Source organism: Antechinus flavipes, chromosome 1 (genome assembly GCF_016432865.1).
Source record: "Antechinus flavipes isolate AdamAnt ecotype Samford, QLD, Australia chromosome 1, AdamAnt_v2, whole genome shotgun sequence".
Taxonomy (NCBI): Eukaryota; Metazoa; Chordata; class Mammalia; order Dasyuromorphia; family Dasyuridae; genus Antechinus; species Antechinus flavipes.
Window position 1 is genome coordinate 494,641,003 of NC_067398.1, and position 24,931 is coordinate 494,665,933.

General features: G+C 35.5%; 1 protein-coding gene across 1 annotated transcript in view; it reads right to left on the minus strand.

Annotated features, from left to right (window-relative positions):
- LAMA3 (laminin subunit alpha 3) overlaps positions 1-24,931 on the minus strand; it is a 299,158-nt gene that overhangs the window by 227,701 nt on the left and 46,526 nt on the right. Inside the window, exons 3-5 of the mRNA XM_051970336.1 lie at positions 3,683-3,800; positions 2,761-2,879; positions 2,416-2,586 (exon numbers count right to left, since the gene is read on the minus strand). Of these exons, the coding sequence (XP_051826296.1) occupies positions 2,416-2,586; positions 2,761-2,879; positions 3,683-3,800 (408 nt within the window). The remainder of the gene's footprint in view (positions 1-2,415; positions 2,587-2,760; positions 2,880-3,682; positions 3,801-24,931) is intronic.

A 24,931-nucleotide genomic window follows, 5' to 3' on the forward strand; every position in this document is an offset into this window, starting at 1 on the left:
AAAATAATTATACTATATGTTTTGAAAATAAAAAGTTTTAAAAATAAATGAATAAATAATTATGCTAAAGACTTCTAATCATTTAATGACATGACTTTGTTTTCCAAGTTAAAAACCATCAGTTTCTGGCAAAATCATGACTTCCTGCCTTTTCAGCAGAATTACCCAGTATTGACAGTACTACCTTTTATGTGTCAATTTAATGTGTCAATGTGACACAAAATTCAATGTGTCAATGAAGTCAATTCAGGGACTTCAATTTTGACAACTGCGGATATTTCTCATCTGCTATTAGGAAAGTCCAATCTTTCCATAAAGAGGTTAAAATGCATGATCTGTACTGAAAGGAAATTTTCATTATATTCCTTGCTACAGGAATCTCAGAGATTATGAGAGGTCACAACTTCATGTTTCAGTAATTGGTAGAAAGGGTAGCCAAGGGGTAGAAGGTGAGAAGACCCATTTTCCTGAAATCAAATTTGGCCTCAGACATATACCTAACCCTATTTGCCCCAGTTACCTCATCTATAAAATAAGCTGGAAAAACATATAGCAAACAACTCCATTATCTTTTTCCAAGAAAACCCCAAAGGGGATCACAAAGAATCAGACATAACTAAAAAATAACTGATCAATCAGTAAAAACTTAATCAATGCAAAAAAAAATCATAAGCAAAGGGCTATGTTCAAACTCAAGCAGCTGCAGAGTATACTCAATTTAATAAAATCAGCAAGGCCAGAATTATGGTTTAGATCCAAATGACCAGGAGCAACAAAAAATCCTTTCCAGATTCAGTCTAATCAGGAAGTCCATTCTATGGCCAATAGTGTATACAAATTATGATCCAACTTATTCTCCACCCACTCTTACAAGATCCCTCAGGGCACAGCCTGGCATTAATGGTGGTAGACCGACCACCCACACATTCATAGGATCCCTAGCCCACCCTGCATTATCAAATGAAATAATTTGTAACATGCTTAACATAATGCCTTACACATTTTTTGTTCAATTGTTTCAGTCACGTCTGAGACTTGGTGACCCCATTTTGGGGTTTCCGTGGCAAAGACCCTAAAATGTTATGCATTTCTTTCTCCAGCTCGTTTTACAGATGTGGAAACTGAGACAACATAGCTAGTAAGTGTCTCGAGATCATATTTGAACTCAGGAAAATGAATCTTCCTGACTTCAGGCCCAGTGTTCTGTCTCTTATACCACCTAACTAATCCTGCTTGGCACATAGTAGGGACTTAATAAATGCTTACTCCATTCCTCCATGTCCCTTTGAAAAGTTTTTCAGTCTATAGAAAAACTTAACTTTCTTTTCTCCCTTCCTATTTCATTTCTCAAGCCCTCACATGTGTAAGACTCACAAGAAAAATGTTCCCATGCCTTAGGAACACAAAAACACTTCAGCAGCCATGATTACACTGGAAAGACCTCTCCCCTATCAGGAATGAAGTGAAAGGAACACAAGGTAACAGTGTTCTCTTGACATCTCGAAACATGAAATGCTCTGAGTACAGAGCAAAACTTTTATTAATTGTCATATTACCTGTTAGATGATAATATCAGCCTTACAAACTTCACTGAATTGTTAGGAGCATCAGATGAGAAAGTACACGTGAAAGTATTTTGAAAATTCTAAGATGCTAAACAAATGTAAATTGATTCTAAAAAGCAACAAAAGAAATTAACCCAACTCTTATTCAGGCCTGGCAATGCAAACAAACCATCTCCTTCACCATCAGTATTATTGATTTCATAAACTAGCAGCCCTTTTAGTTTCAGCAAATTAGCAAACTTTTTGATTTCAGGGCTGCTTTATTCTCTTAAAAATTACTGAAGAAACCACATACCCCTGCATGCATATACACAAAGAATTTTGTTTATGTGGATTATGTACCAAATTAGAAATTGATAACTTTAGAATATTCATTTTTAAATGACAACTAAAATCCCAATAACATAACATTTTTATAAAAATATTTTCCAAAACAAAAAATAGGAAAATGTCATTGTTTTACATGTTTTTGCAAATCTCTTTAATATCTGGCTTAATAGAAGGCAATTTGATTCTCATATCCACTTGAGTATTCAATATATAGTGATATATTATTCCAGTTGAAGTTTATGAAGAAAATCTGACCTCACACCGTTATGTAGATGGAAAAGGAAAAAGTATTTTAATAGACAAATAACGTCTTAGTATTACCCATGAAGTTGATCACAACTGCAAAGAAGCAATTATTATGAAAAATAATTTTTATCTCACCACCTTTCCTACCCTCCTGCCATGGTCTTAGGGAGCCTTGGGATCCATGAACTATAATTGTAGAATTTAATTCTAACTAAATAAACTTAATGTGGTAAGAAATTTTTAAAAAACAGTAGGGATGCTGAAAATTACTCACTCTTCTAGTGACTGTTGGGTCTCGCTGAGCTTTAGAGATCAGGTGTCCAAGAAGGGTATTGGTCCGGAGAAAACGCAAGCGGATGTTAGTTGCCTTCGTAAATTCTCTCAGAGTAGGAGAGAACGTAAAGTTTTTTGCTCCTGGACGACCATTCACTAAAGATACCACAACCTAGTAAATCATAAAAAGTTTTTTTTTCCATCAAAGTTTAGCAACAGTTCACTAACACCTGTATCCCAAATAGGTGACCTTGATTACTTTTTGTTTGTATAAGAATGGCATGCCTGTCATAATTTTTGTGCACTTTTGAATGTCATTTCTTACAGCCTTCCTAGTTACACTCACCTCTCCATTTTCCAGGGGCACAATCCGAGAATATTCAGTGGTGCAGATAACATCATTGTCGTTAGTGATGGGCATGTTGGCATCTGTCCCAAACTGTTCCCAACAGTCTATTTTAGAGTCTAACAAAGAAGCATTTTCACATAGAAACATTAAAAAAAATTATGGTAAATTCTCAGATATATATTAATTTGATGAAAAGAGAGATGAAAAGCTAAGAGGGGAAAAAAAAAACAATGACCAGACTGACACATTGTAGTTTCAAGAGTTTACATCTATATCTATGGGTAACATTTATTTGCATTTCAAGACTCCACTTTTCAAATCACTCTTAAGTCACTCTACTTTTAAAAGCAATATTTGGAGGGAGGCTTAAGTCCTCAGCGGGCAAATTTTCCCATAAATAATCTCTTGTGGAAAACTCATTCTGATGGTTCACTTCTTGGGCAATGTTCTTTCAATGTCAATTATCTCATATTATTCAGAGGCATCCTAAAATAGTCTGTCTGTATAATGGAATACACATAGTTATATTCCCCAGAGCAATGAACAGAGGACTTCATCATGAGAGACATTCTGACTTTCAACTTTTCCAGGTGGTGATATCTTAAGATTGAACTCATGCATATACATATCTGTGTGTATGTATATATGTATATATAATCCAATATAAATTTATCAAGTACCTTTTATGTGCCAGACACTATGCCTTAGGAGTTGTAGCTAAAAGAGTAAAATTTATTGCCTATGAAATTATTTATAGCCTCATGAACTGTTATCTAGAGACTAAAATTTTAAAGACTATATTCTGATGATCTCTTGCAAATACTTTTTCCCCCCACAATAAGGGTAGGTATGATGAGAATTGATGAGAGGACAGTGTTTCACAAACCTCAAAGCAGCAACATTTATGTATATTACTTACGAGCAAAAAATTGCCAAGGCAAGTAAGTTCTTCCAGAGTCCACTGATCTTTCCAGGACCCATAGATCAGGACGAGGAGAATTTGCAAATTTGATAAGCACGTAGGCCACATGGAAAAGCTATTGAAGCCAAAAGACATAAAGAAATTCATGCAATTACCAGTAGTAGAGGTTGAGGTGGTTCATTCAGAGTGAACTAAGAAGAAAAAATAGTAAGGCAATAAATTCCTTTTACAAAAGAACCTAATTTATCCTTCAAAGTGAAGGATTAGTTCAGGGATTTAGGTAAAGAATTACAGAATTTCAGAGTTGGAACAGGCAATCAAACCCAATTTCTCTCTCTGAGTAAGAATTTGTTTGGGAGTCTAGAACTATGATACCAATTATGTGAGAAAATTCATCCCAACAACATAAATCAGTAACTGTTCTGCAACTTACAGTCTTGTAATGTGGTCTGAGGCCCTCTGAGTTCAAAGGAATTTCTCAGGCTCACACAGACAGAAGGATTCAAACTATGTGTTCTTGAGTGCAAAGCCAGTTTTCTAATCACTACAAAATTACTGCTGCTGCTTTAAATGAGAATCCCCAGCACAACATTCTAAGAAGTGGTCATCTAACCTTGGGTGACTTCAGGTGAGAGAGAATTCATGACATAATGAGACAGTCCATTCCATTTTGGAATAGATCTCATTGTTAGAAAGGTTTTCCTCAGTAAAATTATGTAACACACACACACACACACACACACACACACACACACACACACATAGATAGATAGATATGTGGATGTATATATATTTTTGAGAGAGACAGAAAGACAATGACAGAGAGACAAAAACAGAGAGAAAGACAAGGAGACAGAGAAAGAGACACAGAGAGAGAATGGGAGAAAGAAGAGAGAGGAAGGAAAAGAGCAAGAAGAGGGAAGGAAGAAAGAAGGTAAGAGGAAGAAGGGAGAGGAGAGGAGAGGGAAAAATGGAAAAGAAAAAGACAGAGATTGTTGTGTGCAGTAACAGTAATAGTGTTTTCAAAAACAATTTTGGGCAAATCATTTTGACCATCATAAATATTCAAATTAACAGCAAGGAATATTTAAAGGAAGATTTCTGCATGCAGAGAAAGAACAGATAAATAAAAGTATGTATAGAATGATTTTACATTCATATATGTATGTACTTATATAAATATGTGTATATATGTAAATATATACATATATTTATGTCTAAAGATAGCCATCTCTAAGGTGGGGAAGGGAAGAAAGAAAAATTTTAATGATAATTTTATTATATATTTAAAAGGAATAGCAAGTTGTAAATAATTGATTAGTAGTTTCAAGTGTAAACATTTTTGTAATATGGTAAATAAATACTTGTTTTAGTCCATAAATGAGAGAGGAAGGGAGAAGAGAGGAGAGGACAGAACAGGACAGGGCAGGACAAGACAGGACAGAAAAGAGATATCCATAAAGAAGTAGTTCATCTCTTACTATATATAACTACAACTATATATAACAACTATATAACTATATATATATAACTACATATAACTATAACAAAGATTTAATACCTCTTCTGTCCAAATGTTCTATTCAATGAATATCTGAAAAACTGATCAACAGCATTAAAGAAGATGAGAGCTGAAAGATGAGAGCTTCTTCTAACCAGGCGCTATTTCCACTCCCAGAAAACATGAATTTTAACAGTGGCCTTCTGGAGATATACTCCCTCATTGGTCATATAAATCAAAGGGATAAGTCAAATAAGATACTCAGATCAAGAGGAGGAGGGAATCTTCACAGAGGTGGTATATATGTATGGGATGGACAAATGTTTAAAGCAATATTATTCAGTTTCCAGGTCCCAGGCCAAGCCCCATTATTTTTTGTTTGGGTCCTGATTGACTCAAATTGAATTTAACTAATAAACATTTCTTCTTTGGCCAGAAATCCTGAAGGTCGTCTCCTCTTAGATTTATTGATTTATTTACTTAGATTTTTTTTTTTTGACTAGGTGAAATAGGAGATTTTTTTTTTTGCCTTAGTTGCACACTTAATCACTGAATGGGTGTGACCTCAGTCAAACTGAGACCTATGGAAGATCTTGACTTTAAAAGGCCAAGTTCTCCCATTTCATCCAGGGCCATCTCCAGTTGTCCTGATCCATATTTGGCCACTGGAACCAGATGACTCTGGAGGGGAAAGCGAGGCCAGTGACCTTGCACAGCCCTTCCTCACTTCAGTCCAACTCGCTTGCACATCACAGCATCCCCTCCCTGAGAATATGGTCCTCTTGGAGAACAAAGACCAAACAACAACAATTCGTACCTCTCCACAGTTAAAAGATAAATGATGACTCATGGTTTTCTTTCAAGTAAGCATTTATTAAGCAGCAGTTACTGTGAGTCACTCTGTTAGGATGAATAATAGCTAACATTTATGCAGCATTCTAAGATATGCTAAGTTATGTACATATATTATCATTAGATGCTATCACTACCTCTGTTTTACAGATTAAGGAAATAAAAGCTAAGAAAGATTAAGAAACATATCACATATAAACATCTAAGGCAAAATTTGAACTCAGGTCTTCCTGATTCTAAGTTCAGTAGTCTATTCACTATACCACCTAGTTGCCTCAAATACAAACTCTTCTACTTGTCATTTAAAGTCCATCCCTACTTGGCTCCAACTTGCTTTTCTAGATTAATTTTATATTGCTCCCTTAATGCAGTCTATGGTACAACTATACTGTCTTGTTTTTTTGTTCCACATTTTGTTGCTCCCATCTTCGTCCTTTTGCACAAGTTATATTCATGCTTGGAGTACAGCTCTTACCTCTTTCTGCCTTTTAGAATTACCAATTTCCTTCAAAACCCAATTTAAATACTATCTCCTTCTTGAGGCTTTACCTGGTCTTCCCCACCTGTTAAAGCCCTCTCAGTCTTTTCCTTGTAAATACTTTGTATTTATTTTGCAAATAAATAATGCTTACATGATGGCTCTTCCAAGTAAGCTTTTTGAGGGCAAGGACTATTTCATTTTTGTGTTTGGTGGCTGCAAACTACAGCTGTCCTCCCTTCCCTGGGGAATCAGGGATTCTGGTCTTCAAGTCCCTTGACCTTCTGCTCCTGCACTTACCAGATATGTGCTAGCTCTTTCTCCCCCAAAGCTGAAGCCCAGCCTTGGATGGATCTGGCCAGCACAACTGTGCTGGGTATTGCTCAACAGTGAAGAGTCCTTCAATCTTCTCCTGCTCATCTGTCAGACCCCTAAACTGTCTGAAAGACAAGTTTCTAAAAGTGAGGCTGCCTCCCAATCCCAGCTGTTCCCAGGGCTGTTTGTTTGCTGATTCTGCAGATGTCCTGGGAGTCAGCTCTTAACTGGAATCTTCTTAGGTTGTCTTAGGAGAACAATTGCTTTACCCAGACTTTTAGTTTATTTCTCCTGCTCTACATTCCCTCTGAAGCAATGTTCCATTTTTCTGCAGAGAAAATTTGGAGAACCAAAAGTTTTCTGCCCTACTCTGCCTCCTCAGAATCCTCCTACTTCATTTTCGGAAGAACATCAGTGACATCACAGGTCAAGACAGGGATTTAAGTGAGGCAAAGCTGCCCCAACCTTCTTCATCAAAGTCCATCACTTTAGTCCCATCATCTAATATGCTTTCATGTTTGTCTCCCCAGCACCTACTACAGTGTCTCACACACAGCAAATACTTATTAAATACTTGTTGAATTATGATCTTGAAAAATCATTTAGTTTAGATCAATTGACCGTCCTCTCTTTCTATAGTACAAATGAAAATAATTGTCAAAGTTCATAATTATAAAGCACATTGAAAATCATAGAATAACAAGCAACTCATTGAACAAAAAGTTTGAAAAAATGGAGATATTATTAAGCACAAAAGAATTCCCAGGAAACTTAAAGATTCACTTATATAAACAAAACAAATGTATCAAAAACCAAATCCACATTAAAACCAGTTCCAATTAGGGTTTGTGACTACAAGGTATCAAAGGATTATAGATTTAGAGCTGAAGGGGACCTTAGAGGGCATCTGGTCCAATCATCTCATACAAGTGAGGATCTGAGGGATATTAAGTGGATTTGTCCAGGGTAACAAAAGGTAGCACTTAGATACTGAGTTCAAATCCAATATTCTTTTCATTAAGACAAATATAAATGCTGTCATAGTGCACAGAGTGCCAAGCCTGGAATCAGGAAGACTCCCCTTCCTAAAATCAAATGTGACCTCAGAAACTAGTTTTGTGACCCTAGATAAGTCACTTAACCCTGTTCGCCTCAATTTCCTCATCTGTAAAATAAACTGGAGAAGAAAATGGCAAATCATTCCATATCTCTGCCAAGAAATTCTAAATGGGGGGGGGAGGGGAGGAAGGGAGGAAGAGAAGAAGAGGGGTCATAAAGAATCAGACTCAACATCAATTTAGTATAAGAAAGCTAAACATGGAATCACAGGAGACCTGGATTCAAATTGTGGCTCTGACACTATCTGAGTAATTTTGAGTGACTCAACCTTTCCAAGCTTCAGAAGAAAAGAAACTTGCAACTCAAAATCTTATAAAAATGAATGTTGATGGGCAAATGAATGGTTCAGTGGATTCAATAATGTCCCAAGAGTTAGAAGAAATTGAATTCAAATTCAGCTTCAGACACTTGACATTTGTTGTGTGACATTGGGCAAGTCACTTAACCCCAATTGCCTTATCAAAAAAAAAATTTTAATGAATATTGAAAACTTTACATATAATCAGAAAAAATAAAATACTTTTGTATTCAATAAATAAATAATAAGATACATAAATGATAAATAAATCTGTCCTATAAGAAATAAGATGGAATGTGTCCTAAAAGTTGTTCTTTTCAATTATATTAAAATTTCATAGGAGAGAACCTTAGAAGAGGCTCCAATGGATTCTGGATTCCACAAACATAGCCAAGGTTTCAGACTTCTGTTACTATCCATCCAAATAAGAAAGCCTCCCTTAGGAAAGAGAGATCTCTCTCTCTCCACAAGCCTTCAACTTGTCACCACATTCAGGAATGATATGTGGCATCTTTGAAATAGCACACCCATGAGAAACCCAAGTCCCGAGCAGGTGGAAATGTGCCGCTGTATGTCTCCACATTTGTTATGTGAGCCTGCCAAAAAGATCTCATTTACTGAAGCCACAGAACCTATCAACTAATCTTTCAGTACCTCCCAGGCAAGGAAGCGCCATATGAAGAATGCTGCTATTTCACTTAAATTTTATATACTTGGGTTTGGGATTGTAGGAAATCTATATTCATGTATTCAAATAGTATTCCCTAAATATTGGCAGACATCATTATGACTTATGTAATTCTATTAGAATTCTTATGTATATGATAGTTATACCCATGTACTTTTATTACCAGGTACATTGTTATGTTTGTAGGTTTCAAAGTATTATTTTCTATAGTTCTCAATTATTTCTGAGAATATTCTGAGTTGAATATTCAACATATTCCTGGAACACTTGGTAAATGGTGTTCCACATACATTAATGGCTTTACAATACCTTTTTCTTCCATTAGCTCAAATACTTACCAATACATATAAATTTTAGCCTGTTCACCTCTTTCTTCACTATTTTAAGTTATATGTGTTTTTAAGGAAATATTTTCATACATTTTGTTTTAGCACATCAATCCCTTTTAAATAAACATTTCTCACCTAGAAGCAACCAATAAAAATCCCCCAACAACTTATAATGGCTAGTATTTTTGTAGAGTTTTAAGGTTTGGAAGACATTTCACATATATTACCTCATTTGATCTTCACAAAAAACCTATGAGTTAAGTATCATTATTGTCCTCATCTGACAGATGAGGAAATTGAGACTTGATCAAGTTAAGTGAGTTGCCTGGGGTCACATAGCTAGTAAATCTCTGAGAGAAGATTCAAATTCAAATCTTCCTGACTTCAAATCTATCACTTTATCCTACTGTGCTTTCTAGCTGGCCTAGTCAAGCAAAATTATGAAATATAGCAATTGCTACTGACAGGACATGTAATCTGGTAATCTGAAATCAATAGGATTCAAATCATATTCCTTAAATGTTGACAGACATCACTATGGCTTATGTGATTCTATTTGAATTTTTTGTATGTGGGAGTTATCCCCATGTACTTTGATCAATAGAATTAGAGTCAAAATTACAAAGACTCCTTATTGCTCAGCTGTTTGTAATATTATTAGCTATAGAACAGACTGCCCCAAGAGTTGGGGAGCATCTTAGAAATCTTTAAGCAATGGCACTCTCCATATTCATTTATTGGTATGTTAAAGTATGGATTTATTTCAGGTTTAGGTTGAAATACAGTGAATGGTGACTAAGGTCTCTTCCAACTTCAGTATTCTGTGGGTGTTTGATTATGCAAAATACTTCAAGCTAGGTGTGAATTAAAGCCCTTTTAAAACAACAACAACTAGAAATGGTCATGCTTTCAGTCACTATGTATATAGAAACAATGAAAAAGATATGTGGTAGCAGATTGGGGGAGGGTATGTTTGGAAGCTACCAAAAAAACTTTTGAATTTTTCAATTGTTTTCCACCAGTTCAAACTGGTCATATAATATAGTCTTTTAAAAAGTAGTATTTTAAACAAAATTAAAAGTAGTATAAATAAGTAGTGTACATGACCATTCTGACTTCAAAAGACATCAGAGTGTAGCTAAAAACTATAGAAAGGAGCCAATAGATAACAGTCATGTATTTTTCCTACTGCTCTTCCATGATAAACTCCCACCATAAATATAACTGAATTGGGCTTTTAAAACAAATGAAAATTTTTTTAAAAACTTAAAATCTATCTCTCTAAAAAAAGAGGGAGAAAGAAAGAGACAGAGACAAACAGAAACAGAGATTTTTTTCTGCCCCTCAGCATCTCTAAGTCTTCCAGCTGGACATCCCCCTACAAATACTTATCTCTCCACAACCTCCTGAACTACTGTCCCTTCTCTCTACCACTTATTAATATTAACTCAATGCAAGATCTGTTGGGTACATCATGATATATAATTGGGGATAGAACAAAAAAAATCATTCTTTTAACGTCCAATTTTACATTCTTTTATTACTTCAATTACAGTCATTTCCATGAGAGCATTTTAAGCATTAAAAACTACCATTAAAGAAATACTTTATAGTTTTATAATTGGAGACTAAATTACTTGACGAAATCAGGGACCATTTTCTATTAGTTCAATTAGATTATTATCCCCATTTTCATATACACTATTCACATAAGTGTTGTAATAGGAAAAATCCAGCAAATGGAAATTCAAAATTAAATCATTATCTGTTTTTGCTTTGTTACCTATTAATGTTCATTTCAGACACTTACCATGTGAATTAACTAATATCATATGGATTAAAAGACCAAGAGAGAAAGATAATGGAAAATTGTGAAATTAAGCTCCATTTTGGAGAGAAAATTATTCAATAATAACAATGGGTCTCATGAAAAATATTCACAGTTGATGTTGAAAATGCAGATCAGATGGTTCCAGGAGTATTCCTTTCATCCTGATCCAAAAAGTACATTTGCCAACAGCTCATCAAGTGCATTTCTTCTCTCTGATTTATGTTTATCCTATATGGAAAACCCTGATCTCCTACATCATTTTCATCAATGTAGGAAAAGCTTGTTTGGGTTAGGTCTAATGAGGAAAAGAATCTAAGCAATACCCCTACAGGGCCTCTTTCTTCCATACCAATTCTCAGCAGTACCAGCCCCACCCCTTCCTCCATGAGAAAGCAGAAAGCAAAAAATCAAAGAAGCACAGACCAACAAAGTTATAGAGTCAGGGTTGTGCTGATAAATGCTTAACAACTGGAATTTATATGTGTATATATGGCATGATTTTAAACATAGTCAGTATTATTAACATTTTCTCCATCATTTAAGTCCAGAATATCAACAAGACAATAAATCAACCCCTAATTTGTAACATTTGACAATTTCTGAAGTTTAAATGCTCATTCTGGTAATTTAACATTTAGTTTTCAAGAGTCATACAACAACCAATTCCAGCATACTCCTCTTGCTCCTTGAAAAAAAAATCCTTTTTTTACTATCCTCCTAAGGTAGTAATCTAGCTGATTCCTAAACACTTCTCAAGTTCACTATTCTATTGTTGCACAGTTCTATATATTAGAAAATTCTTACATTAAGCCAAAACCTCCCCCTCTTCTGTAATATTTCCCAGTTTTGCTACCAGTCAGATAGAATAAACCAAATGCATCCTCCAACTACTTGCCCTTCAGATATATGAAAAGATCTCCAAACTAAAAATTCCTCATTATTTCAATCATTCCTCACAAGATTTCTAAACATTCCTCAAGATTTCTAGACTTCTCACTGCTTTGGACACCCTCTTTCATATATATTCTAAGCAATCAATAACTGGCATCTTCTAAAATGCATTATCCAGGCCATTATGGGCTTATGTAAGAAAAAGCAGCCTACCTCTTATGAATCTCCAAGACGGCAAATAAAGGGCCAAGATAGCTGAAACCTACCGCATACAAATATGATATACTGAGAACTATAATTCCTTAACTTAACCTGCAATCCAATCCAAATTAGGTTTCTTCTTTTGATCCCCTAAAAAAGATATTCCATTTCTCTGTAGGGTAAATTTATCAATCTGAGATTTCCAGTACAACTGGCAAATATAAAGTATATTGAAAAAATCAGAAGACATAAATCTCAACTAAGTGTCATTTTTAGATAAGGACTTTTTTTACTTTTGTGGAGGGAAGGGAAATTAATAGTGTTGTGCTAGGATACTTGGTCCTTACTGACTTTATACCTTATTCGAAAGATGCCTGAGAATAAATCCTAATGTAATGAACAACCACATTTGATTCTAGACAACTGGATATAGTGATCATTTAGGACTTCCTGAAGCCCATGAAAATTCAGTGAGCCTCAATCTCCTGATTAAAATTTTGCATTAACTGTTACTTATGATCATCTACACTATCTCTGGAGACTCTTTGTATATACTCAGATACTTTCTAAGTAAAGGCCTCTCCTTCCTTATATATGACCGCCTTCCTCGCGCTTTACTAATTGTTTTATACTCATCAGATGTTGAGAACATATAATATGATTATAAAGAAATTGACATACTAAAGTGAATTTAAGTTTTCTGAACCAAAAAGGCGAGCATATATTTTATTTACCTCAACAAATATTTATGAAGTGTTTTATTTTGTTAAGTACAAATCATACCAACTCAATTGCATAATAATAAAATGAAGGTAAAATTGCCTTAATTTCTTCTGCTAATCTTTTATGAATCTGTTATCAATGAAGTTACTTAATCCCATCTAGAATATTTACATATTTATACCATGAAGCTGTTTAGAATATATTTATTCTCACCCCCAAACTAAGAACTCACTATTTGACAATAATTTCTGGAAAAACTGAAAAATAATATGTCAGAAACTCAGCATAGACCTGCATCTCACACCCCATACCAAAATAAGGTAAAAATGGGTACATGATTTGGACATACAGGATGATACCATAAGCAAGTTAGGAGAGCAAGGGATAATTAATCTAACAGATCTTTGGAAGGGGAGTAATTTCTGACCAAAGAAGAACTAGAGAACATTATGAAAGGCAAAATGGACAACTTTGATTACATTAAGTTAAAAAGTTTTTGTATAAACAAAACCAACAGAAACAAATTTAAAAGGGAAGTACAAAACTAGGGGAAAATTATAACATTTCAGATAAAAGTCTTAAATATAAAAAACCATATCAAATTTATAAGAATACAAGTCATTCCCCAATTTGTAAAAGTCAAAGGATATGAATAGACAATTTTCAAATGATGAAATTAAAGCTATCTCTAGTCATATGAAAAAAATGCTTGAAATCACTATTTATTAGAGAAATACAAATTAAAGCAACTCTGAGATATCATCTCACATCTCTCAGATTGGCTACGATGACAGGAAAAGAGAATGATTAATGTTGGAAAAGCAGGACACTAATGCATTGTTGGTGGAGTTGTGAAATAATCCAATCATTCTGGCAAGCAATTTGGAACCCTGTCCAAAAGGCTATAAAACTGTGCATGTCTTTTGAACCAGCAGTGCCATTACTGGTTCTGTATCCCAAGGAAATCATAAAAGAGAAAAAATGACCCACATGTACATAAATGTTTGTAGCAGCTCTTTTTTTGGTAGCGAAGAATTAGAAGATAAGTAAATGCCCATCTGTTGGGGAATGGCTGAAAAAAGTTGTGGTATATGAAGTTACTGGAATATTATTGTTCTATTAAAAATGATGAACAAGCTGATTTTTAAAAGGTATGAAAAGATTTACATGAACTCTTGCTGAGCAAAACAAGCAGAACCAGGAATACATTGTACACAACAACAGCAAGAATGTGCGATGATCAACTATGAAGGATTCTGATTTTTCTCAGTGATTCAGTAATCCAGGCAATCCCAAGACTTTGGATAAAAAATGCCAGCTGTATCCAGAAAAAAACAACAAACCATGGAGATTGAATGCAAATCAACACATGCTATGTTCTTTTTTTTCTCTTTCCCATGGTTTTTCCTTTTTGTTCTGATTTTTCTCTCCCACCATGATTCATAGAACAATGTGTTTTAAAAATAAACAAGTTTTAAAAGAATATATTTGCTCTCTACTTCTTTTTATTCGCTTTGAACATTTAAAATGTTAGATAATCTTTTGACAGCAAGAATGTTTTGTCTTAAAACAAGCTCTCCCAATTCTAAGAAATGAACAATAGTGATTTTTTAGTATCCTGAGATTGGATGAACAAGTAAATGCTCAACATATTATTTGGGGTAAATAAATCTATATCATCTATAATTTAATAAATTGTACCTTTTAGCTTTCCTAGATCAATTATTATAATCTATCTTCACTGAAATTATCCATTGTCTTAAACTCCTTTTGATACTCTTTTTAAAAAATTTTGAAACAAAGTGTTCCTTTCTTGAGATTCAGAGAACATAAATGTACATAATATCTTAGATATGTAAACATAGGTTGATGTAAAATGTAAATGATTCTTTTTATCCCCAATATTATTTCAGATTTTCAAACATGCTTCAAGGTCAGAGTCTTAAATAGTTGCCATCTCAGGGATACAGATTAGTGTGTATTAAGAAGTTCTTATCACCACAGCTTCACTTATACCATAGGAATAATAATCCCTAGTAATGAGAAGTACCAAATATAGTTATGGCACAGAAGATGCTCAGGGGAAAGGGAAACAGTCCCAGAAACAGCTGCCCTGGCCACCTTCCTGAAGCTCATGTCAGAAAAATACACAGAGAAACAGCTACATTAGGAAAGTCAACTAGCATCCCAAATGTTGTAGTTATGTCCTTTCTGAACCCTTGAAAGTTTAATCTGAGTTTGAGTTGCTCTACATTAGCAACTAAACTGGCCATAAGACTCCACAATACTGACCAGTCTATCAGGTACCAGCAGTTAACTTCCTTTTTTCTTGTTTACTTTCTTCCCCATCTTCCCTGTCTCTGGGCAGCTTCATATTCCCTTGTTAACTTCATAATGATGTCAAGACAAGTTTGTTGACAAGCAGCTCATAATTTTTCTCTTTTCCTCAGAATTGCTCCTAACTCACTGTTCCCAATTGTATCATTACCTCTGGCCATGGTGCTGACAATACTTTTTTTTTAAAAAACTGGGGATTTTGGCCTTTTTTCTAAAGCTGCAATTGGATTGATATCTTCAAGAAATAATTTATGTCACTGAAAATTGAATCAATATGTTTACCTTTAAGGTAAAAGCATCATTTAAATTAAAATGTTGAAAGTAAATTGAATAACTAGAAATAAGTCTTCAAGCAATAGCAATTTCTTTGAACTGGATTTTCTGATATATTAAGAAAAGAGTATATTTAAAATAAAAATGATCCATATTTTGGAAAACTAAAACTTGACAGAAGCAAAGGTCTCAATGAAATAACATCAGAAATATTAAGATTGATGAGAAAGAATAGTTCACTAGATAGAGAATTATTTTTGAAGCAAGGAAAATCTAAGTTCAGCTCTTGACTCCAATGCCTGTCGACTATGTAATCTTAGAAAAATCATTTAACTGGGATTTTCTTGTAGCAAAGAAATAACAGGTACCTTTTGCAGTCCCTAGGATCTACTATTGGCTTACTCAGACTATCTCAAAGCCACACTTATTGTTCTAATGTCAATCTATTCCTTCACAGAATTCTTCACACTTTTGTCAGAAAATTGTACATCTTTCTGTCTTGATTAGAAATGGTTTAACCATTTTAAAAAAAAAGAATTAAAGTTCTTTCAAGAGCACTTTGAAATATACATTATCGTCAATCTTTTTCTAATTATTCTCTGTAAACATAAGGAGTCCTCAAGATTATAAACTATAGTATTAGTTCTCCTTTTAAAGGACGCAATAGTAAAGGGGTAGCCTGATGGAACAAGAATTGGTTATAAAGTCAGTAGATCTGAGTTCAAGTTCTTGCTTTCTGCTAACTAGCTATAGGGTCTTAAGCAAATCTCTTAACCTCTCTAAACTTCAGTATTCTGTTTCATCTGCAGATAAAGTAGGGATAATAAGCATATCCACCTTACATTTGTAAGAATCAAAGAAGATACATCTGTGAAGTACTATTTAAAAAGGTAAGCTGTTATTATTAAGCAAACTTGCTCTGTTCTAGGGTACCCCATCACCTCCACAGAAATGTAATTAAATAGAAAACCAGTTCAGCCACACGGCAAACTTTATTAATACTCGAATAAGAACTTGAATATGCATCCCTGGGCATTAGGTTTCACAACAGTGAGTTATTAAAATTTTATTAAGTGTTGACTATGTGTTAGGCACTGTGTTAAGCAGTCAGGTAAAAAGACAGTCCCTACTCTGCAGGAGCTCACAATCTAATGAGGGAGACTACAAGAAAACAAATATGTTCACATAAACTATATAGAGGATAAATTGAATTTAAGCAACAGAAGAAAGATCCTAGTGTTAGGAGGAACTGGAAAAGGCTTTCTGTAGAAAATGAAATTTTATTTGGGACTTGAAGGAAGCCAGGAGGAGATGATGACAATTCTGCTTCTGAGATGGTCACCTCCTTAACTCAGAGCTGATCCAGAGAACCAGAAAAAAGGTCCTAGTGTTAAGAAGAACTGGAAAAAGCTTTCTGTAGAAAGTGAAATTTTATTTGGGACTTGAAGGAAGCCAGGAGGAGATGATTACAATTCTGCTTCTGAGATGGTCACCTCCTTAACTCAGAGCTGATCCAGAGAACCTTTGCTTTTAATTCTAAGATTTCCTCCTTTCATTGCTTCTTTGATTCACAAATCCCAACTCCTGGCACTGTACCCATTTGCCTTCCTTGGTCCCTGAGCCTTCTTGGATCCTTGAGATCATTTATGTGCCTTGCAACCTTTGAACATTAATGCTCTACCCCATTTCTTCTGCTCTTATTACCCTATACTGGTACCTGCTTCTAAGACCTAATAGCTTTTATTTACATGGTGCCTTCAGAGTTTATATCTACCTTCTTGCATTTCTTATACTTCCATCTATCTTCACACTCCAAATCAAGAAGAAATTTTTTAGGATTTATTTATAAAGAATAAGAGAATAGGGAAATTAACAAATAATACAATAAGTAAGATCATTAGAAGAACATAAAATAAAAACTAGGAAGAGCACCTATCCTCTTCATGGGATTAAAAAAAATAGCTTACTGATGCTTTATGGAGGCATGAGGATGGAGGAGAGATTAATCTCTTCCTTACCTTCATCAAAGCATCTACTAAGCAAAATTTTGATGATTCACTAAGTTGAACTAGATGAAATTCATTCACATATTCTATAATTCCTGGCTCCTTCTCAGCCAATCAAGAAGCTTCCTGACTGATGATGCATTTTTTCATGCTCTATCTAACATTACCCATAATCATTCTCCTACCTATATCTGTCCTAACCCTGTCTCAAAGTGAGGACAGGAAAAATAAAGGGCCATCATGTAAAGTATCCCCAGAGCAGAAGACTCTTAGTAATAGAGACAAAATTTTGGCTGGCTCTTGCCATTATGTCACCCTCCCACAACTGTCAGAATGCAATATCACTTTAGTCAAGGAGGCTGTACCAGGCCTGAAGAATGTACCCTGTGCATTCTCATCATCCTGCCTACTTGTAAATGTGAATAAGAAGGTTTGGGTAACATATGGCCCAAGGCCAAAGCAATGCTTGGTTTTGGCCTGAATGAGGGAGTGCTGACATTTCCACTGAGGCCCCAAAGGACTAGTACAATTTAGAATAAAACTCAACAGGCAAAAACTTTCCTCATCTTGACAAGAAGCAGCATCCCAAGATGAACCCACAGGTTCAGACATTCAAACCTCCCTCCTGTTCCAAACAGCATCAACTGGAATCCACAGGCATTCAATCCATGTCAGGACCTGTCACTAGCCTCCTTGAGAGCATGTTTAATAAGGCTCTGAAGAAAGCAGACATTGGAGGATTTAGGGAGGTACGGATGTGTGGAGAATACAGCATGGAATGTGACTGAAAGAAAGAGCGAGGCAGCAGGATGGCACCCTGGGACTGTGGCCAAGAGATCCTGGAGCAAAGCCCAGATTAGTTGCTAACTAAATCTGGGTCCACAAGCAAATCGTTCTTTCTGGACCAGCTTTGCCATTTGTGACATGTAAGGCTGCCTATATGAATAGTCCCTAAGGTTTCTTCCAGCCTTAAGATCTTACTATTCATGAGATTATAGACTAGAACTCAAAGAGACCTTGGAGCTTTATGAATACAGCCATCTCCTTTCACAGATGAGGAAACTGAGGTCTGAAAATGTTAAGGTATTTTCCCAGGGTCACACTGATAGCCATCACCTGAAGTGAGATGCAAAATCTACTGAACCTTATTTCTTAACTATATTTAACTATTCACATCCTTTTAAAATCAAAAATGGATAATTCTAAGGCTAAATTGCAGGAAGGAGGGACTGAAGGATGAGTGAATATTAGAAAAGAGATAATCAAGCTATTAAATAATTGTTATTTCTTGATTGCAAGCGTAGCAACCTACTCACTATGCTGCATCTCAGGACCTTTAGACCTGGAGATGATCAAATTAAATATGGCCAATATGATATTTGGTTTTTTATTTAATATTGTCCCCATTTACATGTAAAAACAATTTTAACATTTTTTCAAATTTTTAGTACCAGCTTTTTCCCTCCCTTCCCCTCTCCAAGCAATTTGATATAGATTATACATGCATGATTATTTGTTCAATTAAGTTAAATGAAATGCCAGAGGATCTCCCAAGCTCAGGAGTAGCCTATAAGTAGACATGGCATGATTTGCAGCAGAAAAAAACAATGGACTTTCAATCAAAAAGCTTATGGTCAAATCTCAGTCCTATCACCTGCTATCTGAGTGATCTGGGCAAAGCCATTTTACATTTCTGGATATCAGTGTCCTTAGCAGTGTTGGGATACATGACTTTTATTGCCTCTTCCAATCCTAAATCCACAATCCTAAAATCTGTTGGACAGCTACCAAGCACATTCTCCCTAGTAAGCCCACTGCCAATGCCTGAAAACCCACTAGGACATTCATTCATTCAGTTAAATCACCATCTCTTGGTAAAATGAAGGAGATAGCATGTATACTAGTAAGTTATTAACACGTTAGTATGAAATAAATACTCCATCTTTTTTCTGATATGCAGGGAGTATTTTGGCTTGGATCCAAAGCATGTACAGTCGTGTGAAGAGGTTTGGCAGGAGAGATTGACCAATGGTGAGGGAAAGGGGCATCATAAAAAAGGGGGCAAAGGCATTAAAATTTGAGGGATATGTCAGGCAGGGGAAGAAGGAGAGTTTGAGAAAATTCTTTGTCTGCTTCACAATTTGCCTAAGCCAGACCTGACCACTAATCATTAATTTCAACATCACTGACCACCAAATCTTTTTGCAAAATCTTTTCTGCAAATTTGAATGGACAAATTGATTTGATCAATTTGACCTTTTGTTCTTTCCCTTCCCCATCCTTTGGATCTATCATTAATGGCATGATAACTAAAACTCCTGCAGTAAAAGGGAGAAGAAGGAAATTATACCTGGAGAATCCACCAAGTAAAGAACCACTGTTTGTTTCTTTACTGGGTCTGTATCCCAAAGAGATCATAAAAAAGAGAAAAGGACCCATGTGCAAAATGTTTGTGGCAGCCCTTTTTGGAGTGGCTAGAAATTGGAAACTAAATGAATGCCCATCAATTGGAGAATGGCTGAATAAGTTATGGTATATGAATGTTATGGAATATTATTGTTCTATAAGAAATAATCAGCAAGATGAATACAGAGATTCTTGGAGAGACTTGCATGAACTGATGCTAAGTGAAATGAGCAAAACCAGGAGATCATTATATACTTCAACAACAAGACTACATGATGATCAATTCTGATGGACCTGGCCATCTTCAGCAATGAGATGAACCAAATCCAGTTCCAATGGAGCAGTAATGAATTAAACCAGCTACACCCAGCGAAAGAACTCTGGGAGATGAGGGAAGGAGGGAGGGAGGGACAGAGGGATAGAAGGGGGCATGGAGGGAGCAGGGGAGGGAAGAAGGAAGAGAGGGAGGGAAGGAAAGAGGGAGAAAAAAAGAAAAGGAAAGAAGGAAGGAAGAAATTATTCTACTTTTCATTGCTTATAGCACACAAATATTCCACCACAATCATAGACTATAACTTGTCCAGGAATTCCAAAATTAATGAACATCTCCTTATTTTTCAATTTTTTGCTACTCCAAAAAGGGCTGCCATAAAAATAGTTTCTTTTTCCTTTTTTTTTTAAATCCTGGTATGATATTGCTGGATCAAAGGGTATGTATGGTTTTATAGTCCTATGGGCATAGTTCAAAATTGCTCTTTAGATTGAGTGCATTAGCTCACAGTTGCACTTACAGAGCCTTAGTGGAAGAATTTAGATTCTAATGAAGATCTAAAGGACTTCATTTCAAATGACATAATTTCAGATGCTATAGCACCTGAGTAAGGGAGACATGGCCAGTTAAAGTTTCCTGGGTATTTCTGAAATCAAACTATACATGTAACCTATTCTTCCATTCTGGTGTGAAAATAATGAGCTTTTTATCCCCATTTTTCATTCTCCATCCCAATTTTCAGGATTTCTGGACTTGACGTCAAATGGACTTAGATTTGAAAACCATCTCAGATCCTACATGTGTGACCTAAACTGTCACTTAACATCTCTAAGCCTCACTTTATCTTTAAAGTGAGACAATTATTTCACAGGATTGTTGAAAGGATTTTAAAATATATTTATTATTCATAAAGTACCTAGAATATTATATAAATATCAGTTATTAATAATAATCATAAATCTCTACTACTAAATGCTAAAGTTATTAATCCTCCTAAACACCTACTAATTTTGAATTAGAAGTTGATCTGTATCTTCTTGTGAGATTATTCATATTATATCTACCTTATTAACACATCGACTTAGCCAGCAGCAATGAATTTTCTGTATTTTAATTCCTGGCTCCCTAAGCCACAACAAGAGAAAACTGTTCCATTTAGAAATCATGTCCTCACTTGTATGTGTGTGTACTTATGAAGCTTAATGGGCTTACAGCAACCAAACCACTCTAACTTTTCAGCAAATCATGGCTACTAAAGCTGGGCTATAAAAAGGTAAGAAAGGAACAAGCAATTGAACAAGCAAAGTAATATAACTCCTGAGCCAGGAGAAACACTTGTTGGTCAAACTGCCCCCATTTCCCAGGCACTTCAGTCATGTCATTTACTGCTATCATATACTGTATCCTGAGCAAGGACCTTCTTTCTCATTTCAGAGAAGCAAACAATAAAACCAATACTTCAGAGCCTCGGTGATCTTAGTGTTCAACAGTAGAAGAAATCTTACTGTTTCAGTTTCTTCAGTGAATGGCAGTTATTTCTAGAACAGCTCTAAAAAGAGAACAACGGGTCAAGGACCCATTTTTAGGGCTGGAGACAGAAGAATTTGGGATAAAATTTGATATGGGAAAAGAGACTTTTACTCCAAAAATAAATTCTTAAGTTTTTTTTTTAAAAGAACTATTTGAGAATCCATGTTGAAGCAGTGGGAAAGAAGCACAAGTATTTTTAAGTAAACTCATGGAGATTTCATCAGAATTTGGAAGGTCTGTAAAAACAGATGTCCCACTGCTCAACAGTATTAATGAGAATAATACACATTCACATCAGGAACCTTTGTAAAACTTTTAAAAATTATTTTCACTTCTATAATGTAACCAGTTTTGAGATGGACCTCTAAGGGTAAAATTAGGTGTTGTTCACTTGTATAAAATTTTTCATGGCCTCATTTGGGTTTTTCCTGGCAAAGATACTGGAGTGGTTTGCCATTTCTTTCTCTAGTTAATTTTACAGATGGGGAAACTGAGGCAAACTGGGTTAAGTGCCTAGGATCACATGAGGCCATTTTTGAATTCAAAAAGATGAGTCTTCCTAACTCCAGGCCAGACTTTCTATTCACTGCACCATCTTCCTACTATCATGAGTTGCCAAGTAGGAGTTTCCATACCTGCATGTGTGAGTTTCTAGGAGATGTAGTCACTGACAAAAAAGTACTCCACAATTCCCCTTCCTCCTTACCTCAAGACTAAGACTGTCAAGAGTCTCTGAGCCCTCTGCTGTGGGAGTTTTCTCAACTGAGCACCAAATAACCAGAAGGTGATTGTATTCTTGGTGCTCCTAGGGAGGTGATGGAATTGACAGTAGAAACAGGAGACCAGGGACTGGGAAGACAAACTTTGAAGTCTGGGTCCCAGACACCTCAGCTGTCCCTGCTTTCAAAGACCAGAATGTTGTTCAATTTCCACTCGAGATAGTAAGTACCCAACTGAGAAGGGAAGTAACCCCTTTCTTCTCCTGATTCACTGCCCAAGGAGAGCAGATTAATAATAGCATTTATATAAGATTTTAAGAGTTGCAAAGTCCTTTAAAAATGTTATCTAATTTGATCTTCAAAACTATTCTGGGTAGAAGGGTTATTATGATCCCTAATTGACACAAGAGGAATCTGAGGCTGAGGAAAGTTAAGTTACTTGCTGGGAGTCACACAGCTAGTAAGGATCTCAGGCTGGTTTTGACCTTGGGTCATCCTGCACTTACTCTATTCTATAAAATTATTTTTCTATTTTTCCCTTTAAGAAGTTAGAATTTCTTCTGCCAAGTAGAGCAACCTGATTTAACTGCTGTTGATCTGAGTGTTGCCTTATTTGTGAAGAAGAGTGACAGGGCAGGTAGGAAGAATGTTTGAATATTAGTATATATCCTATAAATGGGAAACATATTCAGACATAAAAGATCATTAGTCTAAATCTGTTCTAAAAGTGTTAGACTTTCTCCTGACTGTAGGCTGAGTCAACTTTAAAAAAAGAGGATCACTTCCAGATGCATATCAATAATTAATGTTCCAACTATAAATCCCAAGTTTACACATAAAAAAACAAAGAAACCTAAAACTCAAAATATAAGTAACATCTAAGAACTCCCAATTAATAAATCCTAGAACCAAAATTTCAACCCAGGTATTGATGTTGCCAAGACCAGTACTCCTTCCTCTAAATCACCCTGTTGCTTCATGATAACACAAGGAAGAAGGGACAGCATTCAGAAGAAGAGAAAATCTTATCTGGTGAAGAAGAGAAAATCTCTCATTTCTATATCCTCTGCTCCATCAGAATCTGACACATATTGTAAATTGCTATGTGCAGCAGCCTGGGGACAGACCTCTTCAGGACCAGCTAATGGTCTTTTGGACACCCTTGAGACAGCAAGATCAATAGGGTCTTAGAACAAGACTTAGAACAAATGGTTTTATCGACTGCTGACCAACCACTTCATGTCACCTGGGACAAGATTTATATCAGTTATACAAATGAAATCCTCATAAGCTAGAAGGGTCCACCTTTGCCAGAGTAGTGCAGGTATTTATGGTTCAGCAGAATCAGAACTGGCAAGAGTTACTGTTTGTCCGTCATTCTCGAAGCGGACCATGACATCAGGTTGACATGCAAGTAAACTGGATTTAAGTGAGGGAGGGCTGACACACTGTCAGCTGGTCAGCTGCCTCACTTTCTCTTTCAGAGCCATCTGGTCCAGTGGCCAGGTATAGATCAAGAAGACTGGAGATGGCCCTGTGAGGGAGCAATTGAGGCAAAAAAAAAAAATCTCTTTTGGGAGATGACCACATTGGAGATGACCTGCATTAAATGAATCATACTTTTCCTGGTTCTTGTGTAGTTAGAAGACAAAATTAAAAGGGCGGAAAAAGATATATTAAAGTGAGGAAGTTCAGGAACCAGAGAGGAAAAGTGGATAGAGGACACAAGAATAAAAAAACAATGGAGGAAGAAATAGAAGTGACATTATCAAACTATATAGTTTAGACCACCTAGACAAAAGGAGGAAAAAAAGAAAAAGTTTCAGAACAGGTCATAGGCCTGATATATTGTTTGGTAGTAAAGGGGAACTTCAATTATCTTCAATTAAAAGAATCTTTTTTTTCTTTTTATTTATTTTTAAATAATAGCTTTACATTTTCAAAATATATTCAAAGATACTTTTCAACACTCACCCTTGCAAAACCTTGTGTTTCAACTTTTTCTCTCTCCCTTCGCTCCACCCAGACCACAACAGTTAAAAGAATCTTAATCATACATAGCTTAATGCAAATTGAAATCAATGAAATACCTTTTTTGTAACATACTAAATTTCAACTATTATGGAAAAATTAAATGTCTTATTCTTTATTAAATAAATGGACATTTAGAGGCGGTGCAGTGGATAGAACACTAGGCTTGGAGTCAGAAAGACTCATCTTCTTCAGTTCAGAGGTGACCTTAGATATTTACTAGCTGTGTGACCAGGGCAAGCTACTTTACCCTGTTTGCCTCCATTTATCATCAGTAAAATAAACTGGAGAAGGAAAAGGCAGACCATTCCAGTATTTTTGCCAAGAAAATCCCAAGAGGGGGTCACAAAGAATCTGAAATGAGTGCACAACAACAATTACATGAATTTTAGACAAGTCAAAATTTAGGGGAACAGTTTTGGGAGAAGGCTCTTCTCTAGCACTCTT